Below are 10,987 nucleotides of genomic sequence, written 5' to 3'. Positions count from 1 at the left end.
AAACGACCGTGTTTTGAGGTGATCCAATCACACACTATTAAAAACGATTGGTGGCGACTCCCAACTTTTCATTTTCAAAAGTCGATTTTCTCTTTTCAAAAAAACGGTTTCGACAGCTATCATGCACCTAAGTATGCTATCTGAAGTTACTTTATATCATTGTTCATTTCTTTTCCGAACCAACCAGTCATTGTCAATTGCTAACATAAATAATTTAAGAGTGGAAACAGAAGGAGAAACAGAAGAGAATGGAAAATAAAGAAAAAAAAGTTAAAAGAACATAAAAGAAAAATTTTAAAATGCTCAAAACGAAAAAAATATAGGGATCAATTGTATAATTTAACCTAAAATTTTTGTTTAAAATGATGATTTAACGTGCCACGTCAACTGACTGTTACACCGTTAATGACAATTAATAGCTTAGTGACTAAAATATTGCAATAATGTAATGTAAGTGATGAAAATGTAACATTTTAGACCTAAATGATTAAAACATAATTTGAGTTAAATAAAAGTAAATATTTTGAGAATTTACCAAAAATAAAATATAGGATAGTAAAGAATAACCAGAAAAAAAGGGAAAAGATAAAAGAAAAAAAAAAGGGAAGAATCTAAGAAATTAATGGGACCGTTTTTTCAGCCTCCAAACACAAACTTAACCTTCTCCATATTGACCACGTCTCTAAGGTGCTGTCCACGTGACGCAAGCGATGAGAAACCTTATATTAAGCTCCATCCAACCAAAATCATCCACGTAAACAATCTCATGTTATCCAGAAATGCGTCTAGGTTCAATGAACCTTGTACCCCTATCTTTAATCAGGCTATTATTTAACATTTTAACCCTCTGTGTTTCTCTCCCCACCACCAACGCTCAACATAGAGAAAACTCAGAAACACACAGGAAACCCAAAGTCTTTCTCCTTTTTTTCCCCCTCTTTTTTTATACACAAAGGTAATAATTTTCGAAAATGGCGTTTGCTGTTACCTCTTCCCCGGCTGCAATTTCTGGTTCCAGCTTTTCTCGTTCAAGTGCCTCCTCTGACCTCAAAAGTACATTTAATTTCGTCTTCTTTTTAAATGTTCTCTTTTCCGGTTAATTATGTTTGTTGATGTTTTTGTTTATTTATTTTTTGGGGGGTTTCAGTTCCGCAAATTGGTTCATTTCGGCTAGCGGATCGCCATGCAACGGTGAATCTATCTCAAAAGCGTTGCGCAGTGAAGCCCGTGAATGCGGAGCCAAAGAGGAACGATTCCATGCTTTCTCATGCTGCAACCACCTCTGCTCCTGGTAAAACATCGAAGTCTTATTTTTCTTTTTTTGAAAATTTAATTTAATGATGATTACAAAGGTTTGATCGGGATTAATTCATGGTGGATTAATAGAAGTGTCGGAAAAAGTTGAGGTGGAGGATTTTGAGCAATTGGCCAAAGAACTTAACAATGCTTCTCCACTCGAAATCATGGATAAGGCTCTGGAGAAATTTGGAAACGACATCGCTATTGCTTTCAGGTAGTCCTTAGCTCTACATTCATTAGCTTCATTAACAATTAGTAATTGTAGTTTGAATGTTAATAACTTAATACGGCCAAAGCATTTCATGGAATGTTTTAAAATTACTAGATCCATTTTCTGTTCTGGTAATTTTGAGTGTTAATCAGTAATGAGATGTATTTATTTATTAATTATTCCTTTTGCAGTGGAGCGGAGGATGTTGCTTTGATTGAGTATGCAAAATTGACTGGTAGGCCATTTAGGGTGTTCAGCCTTGATACTGGCAGGCTGAACCCAGAAACCTACCGATTCTTTGATGAGGTTGAGAAGCATTATGGGATTCGTATTGAGTACATGTTTCCTGATGCTGTTGAAGTTCAGGCCTTGGTTAGGAGCAAAGGGTTGTTTTCATTTTACGAGGATGGGCACCAAGAATGCTGCCGTGTTAGGAAAGTGAGGCCTTTGAGGAGAGCACTCAAGGGGTTGCGTGCCTGGATTACTGGTCAAAGGAAAGATCAGTCTCCGGGAACTAGGTCGGAAGTTCCTGTTGTTCAGGTGGATCCTGTTTTCGAAGGTTTGGATGGTGGGGATGGTAGCTTGGTGAAGTGGAACCCGGTTGCCAATGTTGATGGTAAAGACATTTGGAATTTCCTCCGGGCGATGAATGTGCCGGTCAATTCTTTGCATGCCCAAGGATTTGTATCCATTGGTTGCGAGCCTTGCACGAGACCAGTATTACCAGGACAACATGAGAGGGAAGGTAGGTGGTGGTGGGAGGATGCCAAGGCCAAGGAGTGTGGTCTTCATAAAGGGAACCTGAAAGAAGACGGTGCAGCTCAAGTTAATGGAAATGTGGCTACCACTGAAAGTGACATTTTCAATAGCCAGAGCTTGGTCACACTGAGTAGGACTGGAATTGAGAATTTGGCAAAATTGGAGAGCCGGAAAGAATCATGGGTTGTTGTGCTCTATGCTCCATGGTGCCCTTTTTGCCAGGTAACCCTGCTCCAAACTGTGCACAAATTAGTTGAAAAACGTTTGCCATTTGGCTTGTAATCTCACGGAATCTATGTCTGAATTTTAAACAGGCAATGGAAGCATCGTATTTTGAATTGGCTGAGAAGCTGGCAGGTTCTGGTGTGAAGGTTGCAAAATTCAGAGCTGATGGTGAACAAAAGGAATACTCGAAGAACGAGTTGCAGTTGGGAAGCTTCCCCACTATACTTTTCTTCCCCAAACACTCAGCTAAGCCAATAAAGTATGCCTCTGAGAAGAGGGATGTTGATTCATTGATGGCCTTCGTTAATGCCCTCCGATGAAGGGATTCATAAATTATTTGTCGAGTTAACAAAAAATCAACTTTTGAGCGGTGATTCATGCTGGTTTACAATCTCATAAACTAACTCATGAACCCGGAGTTTGTCATGCTTCCATCGCCCGTAGCATCATAATGAACTCGGGTGTTTTTGTATACTGAACACAATGTTCCATATTTTGACATATATGTGTGAAATTGATGAGTTCTTTATTAAAAACTGTCTATGTGAGTTTTTTTTTTAGATTGTCTCTTCATTTCGAGATCACGAATCTGATTTTACGAGACCTAACTTAATATCAGTATGTTTGGTATGCAAATCACTAATCATTATCAAGAATTAGAGAACTGTGTTTGACCTTTGTTCCACAAGGCCGAAATTTCCAAGACGCTTCTAGATATTGGTTTCTAAAACTCTCCCATGTAGTTCGTTAAAGCAGCTAGAGTCCTAACTAATGTAACGAGACGCGGGGGAAATGTATCAATTTTTTCATTTTCGTACTTACATTTTTTTTTGTACCTAATTTTTTTCATATTTACGTTTTTTTTTTCAATTTGGTAATTTTTAGTCCAAAAAATTAACTGATATTAAAAAAAATTCAACCAATTAGATCATGTCACATAATAACATTTTCATAAAAGAATATTATTTGAATTTTTTCACTTAAAAAAATATATTTATTAAAATGAATTTTAATTAATAAAAAATATTTTTTTATTTCATTTGTTCTTCATGTTCTCTCTTCCTCTTCATCTTCTTCCCTACTTCATCCTTCTTTTCAATACAAACAACCATAGTTAAATTTTCCTCTTCATTACCACATATGCATATTCATTTCATAACTATAAAGAAAAAAAACATAAAATTATCAACCCAAATTTTGGCTAAAGCAAGATGGAGTTTTTTTTTTTTTGGTATTGTTTGGTCTATCTAAATGGTGAAAGAGAAGTTTATAATAAAAGAAAGAATATACTGAAATTTGAAGACAATCCGATGGTGAAAAACACTTAAATTTTATGTTGAAGTTTTGAGATTTATTTATATATTTACAAAAATTTAATGTTTTTTAGAAAAAACAAATGCTGGAAATGAAAAGAAAAATAGTGATGAAATTTGTACTCAAATAATTTGAACAGCAACTTGCAGTGGAGCATGGTAGCTAATGGTAGCCATTGATGTCGGAATCTAAAAATTTTTTAATTTTACTTTGGGTTTCGGTTAGAAATATTAAAAGAAAGAAGATTTGAATTTTAAATTAATTAAAATAAATGTAATTAAACAAAATTTTAATTAAAGGAGATTGTACAATTTTTTATTTGTTTTTATTTAGATTACTGTTAACTAAAATATACGAGACACTGATTCTTCTGTTTTCACACATAAAGAACAGGATAAGAACACCCAGAAATTCTGCTAGATTTTTTAGGTTAAAAACATTTAATTATTTTATGAAATTAATGAATTTTATTTTTTTATACTTATTATTATTATATATTTTGTGGAATTTATATTTATTTATTTATTTATAATTTAAAATTGATAAATAAATATATATTTTTTAATTAAAAAGGTCAGGTGGCATGTTTTTATTAGCCACTAATTTTTCAAACGATATTAAAAAATTAGATCATAGAATGATCGTTTAGATATCAAACAAGAATAAAAGAAAGTTTAGATATCAAAACAAAAAAATTAAGTATACTTCGTGGTTAAAGTCGTGAATTAAGCCACTATTTCCAGTAACTTCACATCAAGAACGAGGGAATCTGTTGCTTATCTTGATCTGCTTCGGGCCCAAATGAAAAGAAATCCAGCTTTGCTCGAAAAGTTTTATTTTTATTTAAGGCCCCAAAAGTCCAAAACCTCTGCAAAGCCCAATATCTTAAGCTTTCTAAAAAAATCTGGAAGGAAATTTTGATTTATAAACGTGAAATGAATTTCATTAATGTCTAATTATTTTAATATTTTTAAATTATTTATATTATTATTTAAAAATTTATATAGAATTTAGAAAAATATAAATAAATTTAACAATTTAATTTTTTTTAGAATTTAAACAATAAAATAAGAATATTTTAAAGTGTCATACCATTATAACTTAAAAATCAATTCGAGGAAAAATGTAAAAATTTGAAACTAATATGAAAAAAATAAAATAAAAATAAAGACAAGTTGCCATAGACCAAATACTACTTTACTCTTCTTTTTTTTTTTTCCTTTTAAATATATTTCTGTACGATTAAAAAGCACTCCTGCTTTTTCAAATTTGATTCCGACATTTGTGCAGGAATAATAAATTATTAATCAGAAAAAAGGGGCAGGCAAGGCAATGTGAGAAAATCAAGACTGTTTTTTCTCCTCCAATGATGTTAAAATTTAAATCAGAATCAATTATTAATATCTAAATCAAGAATGATTAGTTGAACACACGAACACCATTTTACATTCCATTCTATGAAGAAACAAAATTCTGGAAACAGACAATCTAATATCTAAACCCACACCATCATGCAAAACAATCAAGACATCTATATACCATTTTATCATTCCTTGATATATAAAGCATCAAAGCCTAAACAAACACAAATAACGAAAAGAATAAAAAAATAGTAATACAAATAATATTTGTGGACAATTGTGAGCCCAACATGTGACGCCATGCAGGTACTGTGTTTATGCTCGTGACTCACCAGTTGCTTGTTATGGTATAGCAGAGATGCTGTTGTTTTTTGTTTGATACTTGGCGGTATCCTCCATGTTCATCACGTAATAATTGCCTTCATACTGTTTGGAATTTTCTCCCACACCCCGATTATGCAAATAGTACTTTAGGCAGCCGTGCATTTTCATGGAGTTGGCGGCTCAGATCATTAACCCTTCTTTAGTAAACTTTATTTATAGAAGAAACGAAAAACAAAGGTCCAACAACATACATGAGAAAGGTCACTGCGCAACGCAACCTAAAACTTGAACCCTCGCTATCAAAGTGAGACTGTGACAACACATGCGCCAAATAGGTAGAGAAAACAAGCAACAACAACAACAAAAAAATCATCCAAACCTAGGCTCATTAGGGTCGAAGCTCATCTCATTGATGATGACTAGAATGGGAACACAGTAGCTATCATCTGGAATCTAGAAGTGAAGGTCAGAGCCAAAATACAAGAGTCAAGATTAATTCCTGAAGCAGATTCGAGCCCCTTCTGAAAATACCAAAATATTCTAATCATGACAGACAGACAGACAATTGGATAAAACCTTGAAAACATCCTTAGATATTAGGAAAGGGAATTTTGTATCCTTAAATCTATTAATCTAATCAGTCACAGATCATCAAGTCACAACCAGTGGTCCTCTTCATAGTTGGGTGGTAAAATTGAAGCTTAAGCAAATAGAAGAGGCAAAATTAAAAGGAAATATGATAAAACTTGGAACTTTTGAAAGGGCATTTGGGTGGCTGTAGTTTAGTTTTGAAAGGGAACTTGGAACAAGTAAGTTCAGTTTTCATAAAGTTGGCCAGGTTGAATGCTAAACGCCTACGGCTGGCGGCTGCACGCTAGTCAAATCAGCCAATAGAGCGTGTGTGTCAATTGTGGAGCGTGGGAGTAGTAGTAAAAGAGACTATTGAAAGCGGCTGAAGACTTAAAAAGAGGAGCTGCTACAACGTCTCTCTGAAATCGCCAGCCTGTATTCATGAAGCATCTCAAAAACTCACCACACGCCATTTACGATGTTGCCCTCCTCTCCTATTACTTATCACATTATCACCTTTGCACTTTTCCCAAAGTCATTCCTCACCAAACAAAAACAATCCATTTGGAGAAATAGAAAGTTTTCGTTGGTCGTGCGAGGCAAAAATCTAAAAAAAAAGAAAAAAAGAAAAAAAGAAAACCCAAATTTAGTTGTCGGCTGCAAGGGGTATTATAGTAAATGCGCGGCTAGAAATTGAATTATGGATGGTACCAGAAAAAAATACCTCCTTGGGGAAGCAAAGAAAAAAACCCAGTTAAGCCCCCAACCCAAAGGAGAAATTGTTGATCTCTTTTGATAAAAGTTAGTTCTTTGTTTCTTGTTACTGTTTTGTAGACCTCATAAGTCAATCCTAAGCACAGCCAAATATAAATCCCACAGGATAAGTAAATCCAGTGGCCACCAACAGAAAGGAAATCTTGCCAAGATAATGTTAGGATGCACAAGTAAAGCTGAAGCTCCTCTTCAATGGCGAACTCTAAGCTTACCACTTATCTTATTCTCATCATTTGCTCTTGCTTTACAGTTCCTTCAACAGGTAATGTCTCAAAAACCCCAGTAGAAAATAGCTTACTAGAAATTAGAGAAGCCAATAAAGACTCCATTTTTATAGTATTTACTTCTCTGCAGCAAAGACATCAACTTTAGTACAAGAAATCAAGCAGCAAAGTCAGGTTCAAGATAAAGAACCGTTTGTGGGTGTTAACTTAGGCACGGATGTCTCAGATCTGCTATCAGCAACGGACTTGGTTTCATTCTTGCAAGTGCAAAAAATTTCGCACATTCGACTTTATGACGCAAATCAAGACATACTCAAAGCATTGGCGAAGACAAAGATCCGGGTCATTATCAGTGTACCAAATAACCAGCTTTTGGCAATAGGATCATCCAACACCACTGCTGCTTCTTGGATCGATCGATACGTCGTCGCTTACTACCCGGAAACGCTCATCACCGGTATTGCTGTTGGAGATGAGGTTTTAACAACCGTACCGTCCTCAGCTCCTTTGCTGCTTCCTGCAATTCAGTCTCTTTACGGTGCTTTAGTGGCTGCAAATTTGCATACGCAAATCAAGGTTTCAACCCCACATGCAGCTTCTATCATTCTTGATACCTTTCCTCCTTCTCAGGCTTACTTTAACCAAAGCTTGACTTCAGTTATGGTACCTTTGCTTCAGTTTTTGTCAAGAACTGACTCGCCTTTAATGATGAATCTTTATCCTTATTATGTGTTTATGGAGAATAAGGGTGTGGTTCCCTTGGATAATTCCTTGTTTAAGCCATTGACACCATCTAAAGAAATGGTCGATCCTAATACTTTGTTGCATTACACTAATGTGCTGGATGCTATGATTGATGCTGCATATGTTTCTATGAAGAATTTAAATGTTACCGATGTTGTGGTGCTTGTTACTGAGAGTGGGTGGCCTTCCAAGGGGGACTCAAAGGAGCCTTATGCTACTAAAGACAATGCTGATACCTATAATTCGAATCTTATTAAGCATGTATTAGACCGTAGTGGAACCCCTCTGCATCCGGAAATCACTTCCAGTGTGTATATTTATGAGTTGTTCAATGAGGATTTGAGGTCACCTCCAGTGTCTGAGGCAAATTGGGGATTGTTTTATTCGAATTCAACCCCGGTGTATTTGCTTCATGTATCAGGAAGTGGGACCTTTTTGGCAAATGATACAACTAATCAGACCTTTTGTATTGCAATGGATGGGATTGATTCAAAGACATTGCAGACAGCATTGGACTGGGCTTGTGGTCCTGGGAGGGCAAATTGCAGTGAGATTCAACCAGGGGAGAGTTGCTACCAGCCTAACAATGTGAAGAACCATGCTTCTTGTGCCTTTGATAGCTATTATCAGATGGAAGGGAAAGCGTCTGGGTCTTGTGATTTCAAGGGTGTGGCAATGATAACTACCACCGACCCAAGTAAGTGTTACTACATCCATTCCATAAAACAACATTTTTTGTAACTTTTTCATTGCCTCTCCATGGAGTTGAATTTGTTGCTGTAGCTGTGATAAGTTGTTAGTAATCCAAGTGCTTAGCTCTATCTTGTGATCGAACAATTTCGATGAAAATTGGAAATGAGGATATTTTTAACATTCGGTGTTGGTCTTTTTTTGTGTGTTTTCCTTTGATCAAGTTCCTTAGCACAAGAATCAGATGCTTTAGTCCCCAACTATTGTGCATTTTCCATAGTCTAGACTCTAGAACAATGTATTTAGCCAATCAAGTGCCAAGTTCTAGCACCATGAATGCCTTGAGTTCGAAGGACCCCAAGGCAAAAAGTGATGGGAGAATGATGCTTAATTTATCTACTTAATAATCTTTACAGCTAACAAGTTTCTTAACCATAGGTTGTTTGATTTAAAAATATAAAGCTATGTTAGCAGAAGCCAGAAAGTAAAGCTTTTGGAATAATCCACCTTCCAAGTTACAAGTCATGTATATAGGGATACTCATTGGGGGAAAAGGTCACTTCTAAGAAAGAACGGTTTCTACCTGGCAGAGTCACATGGGGTTCTGTTTGTGATTGGAAAGTGGAAAAGGGTGTGGAATAACAATTTCTTGTTCAAGCGGAGAACTACGATTTCAGTTCGGACCCTGGTTCCTAGTGAGCCCCACTGCCCAACATTACCTCGCTAGGCCATTGGCCCATCTTCATGTTTAGATTGCCTAAGAAAATGTCTTTTCTTTGTGCCTTCTATTACTGCCTTGTATCTTATGAAAGGCTTTACAGGTCCAAGTGGAGTCTATCACTTGGTCATTGTTCCTCCATTTTCCTTTTTAGCACTGATTTTACTCATACCGTGTTAGAAATCTGAGATGTTCTCTTTACTAAATTTGTTGGGTATATTTGCAGGTCACGGAAGTTGTGTATTTCCAGGAAGGTGAGACACATATCAGCCATTCTTATCACTTAACTCCTGATTTTATAAATTTTTTTGTTAAGCATTATGTAGTTGAAATTTTCAATTTCTGTTTGCAGTAAGATGGTAAGCAACAAGACGAGAACGGTTTTAAACTCAACGGAAGTAAGTGGTGCAGCTGAAAGGTTAAAATTCAACACTTTCCACGGCAGCCAAATAAGTGCAACTACTGTAGTATTCTGTATTTTGTTACTCATTCCTTTTGTTACCACTCGATGAGGAGGATAATAAAAATATATCTGTTTGAAAATGTATCATTGTTTTGCATTGAATTCAAGATGATCTCTTTTTGTGCAAAGGTGAAAAGAATATCTTTGACGATGGTCTGATGAGACCAGACTAGGCTGAGTCATTGTTGAATGAATGCGTTAATTGAGCATGGTGATTATAACTATTTGAGAGCTGATATTGTATGTAATCAATGTGATGATTGTGAACCATAAACGGTTAGCAGAAAGTGTGATGATTCTGCAACATGTAATCATCAAGCAGGAGAAATGGATCAATTGTAGTCACTTTTGATGGCCAGGATCAATAGAATCTGATTAAAACAGAAAGGAATTTTTTGAGTGAATCTAAAAAAAAAAAAAAACTCTTCATTGTTTCTTAGCATCTCAGAACAGTTTGTGTGAGTGTAGGCTTACTCATGTTTCAGCAATGTAATCGCTTCCAAGATTCCCATAATGTCAATGAGGACAATTTTCACAAAAAAGAAAGCAGCTTTATAAACCCTTTTTCGGCGCCGACCTTGGATCATGTTTGTCGCTGTAGGGTATTGTGTTTCTCACTACTAAAAAAGAAGAAAAAGCTTAAACTTTTACCATCATGAAAAGGCACCTGATTACCTAACATTGCTGTTACTGGAACTGGACGGTGCATTAGTTTAAAGCACGACAGTCCACTGTGGATCCCATTCTGCACGTATGTAGCTGTTTGTGGGGCAGACGAGACATCAGCCGAACCTTGTACCATACCGAACTGTAACTCCCGAGGTAAAAGTGGAAACTAAACCGGCTTTAACTGTTGAAATGGTGGTACTATTCTCGTTAATCTCACTCCAGTCATGGAGTCTGTTTTCTTTGCTTTGAAGCATTGTGTTGAATTTGGTAGCTTACTAGGCATTAAGGCGTCCCATAGTTTTTTATTTGCCCCATCAAAAGAGGACTATTCTGACCATGATTCTTTCTTTTGGCCATACTCTACTAATTGTGCCATGCCTCTCGAAAACGAAAAAGATGGATAGGCAAGTACAAGTGTTGGCTGCACATTGTTATTTCAAAAAGAGAATTTAAGTTTGAACTTGAGAGGGACTTCAAAAATTGTCAGACAGACATAAAACATACATTAATTCCACCCGCGCAAAAAAAAAGGACAGGGTCACATGATGTTTAGGTGATTCCAAGCTTGCACGTGATGGGGTTTGAACCCTGTCTTGTGACTTTGACAGGCTTTACTTAAAATTTTGCATAAGATTACAAGCT

At 35.9% G+C, this 10,987-nt stretch overlaps 2 protein-coding genes across 2 annotated transcripts; both read left to right on the top strand.

The window, feature by feature from the left end:
- The first annotated feature begins 846 nt into the window (after positions 1-846).
- Positions 847-3,030, top strand: LOC107958280 (5'-adenylylsulfate reductase 2, chloroplastic). Its single transcript, XM_016893994.2, has 5 exons — positions 847-1,053; positions 1,148-1,291; positions 1,387-1,513; positions 1,702-2,491; positions 2,584-3,030. The coding sequence occupies exons 1-5, from the start codon at positions 972-974 to the stop codon at positions 2,812-2,814; spliced, it is 1,374 nt and encodes a 457-aa protein (XP_016749483.1). The 5' UTR covers positions 847-971; the 3' UTR covers positions 2,815-3,030.
- A 2,296-nt stretch (positions 3,031-5,326) lies between these two features.
- LOC107958279 (glucan endo-1,3-beta-glucosidase 1) lies at positions 5,327-9,804 on the top strand. Its single transcript, XM_016893993.2, has 4 exons — positions 5,327-7,099; positions 7,192-8,502; positions 9,440-9,467; positions 9,566-9,804. Exons 1-4 carry the CDS (start codon positions 7,030-7,032, stop codon positions 9,723-9,725), a joined length of 1,569 nt encoding a protein of 522 aa, XP_016749482.1. The 5' UTR covers positions 5,327-7,029; the 3' UTR covers positions 9,726-9,804.
- Positions 9,805-10,987: the final 1,183 nt, after the last annotated feature.

Source organism: Gossypium hirsutum, chromosome A05 (assembly GCF_007990345.1).
Source record: "Gossypium hirsutum isolate 1008001.06 chromosome A05, Gossypium_hirsutum_v2.1, whole genome shotgun sequence".
Lineage (NCBI taxonomy): Eukaryota > Viridiplantae > Streptophyta > Magnoliopsida > Malvales > Malvaceae > Gossypium > Gossypium hirsutum.
Note: the sequence above shows the minus strand (reverse complement) of the source record. Positions and strands in the feature narration are given on the sequence as shown.

Bases quoted from the DNA above. Each gene is read 5' to 3' on its own strand.
- LOC107958280 (XM_016893994.2), top strand. From the start codon at position 972: ATGGCGTTTGCTGTTACCTCTTCCCCGGCTGCAATTTCTGGTTCCAGC. The intron at 1,292-1,386 runs GTAAAACATCGA...GTGGATTAATAG, and splicing joins TGCAACCACCTCTGCTCCTG to AAGTGTCGGAAAAAGTTGAG. The intron at 2,492-2,583 runs GTAACCCTGCTC...AATTTTAAACAG, and splicing joins CATGGTGCCCTTTTTGCCAG to GCAATGGAAGCATCGTATTT.
- LOC107958279 (XM_016893993.2), top strand. From the start codon at position 7,030: ATGGCGAACTCTAAGCTTACCACTTATCTTATTCTCATCATTTGCTCT. The intron at 7,100-7,191 runs GTAATGTCTCAA...ACTTCTCTGCAG, and splicing joins CTTTACAGTTCCTTCAACAG to CAAAGACATCAACTTTAGTA. The intron at 9,468-9,565 runs GTGAGACACATA...TTCTGTTTGCAG, and splicing joins AGTTGTGTATTTCCAGGAAG to TAAGATGGTAAGCAACAAGA.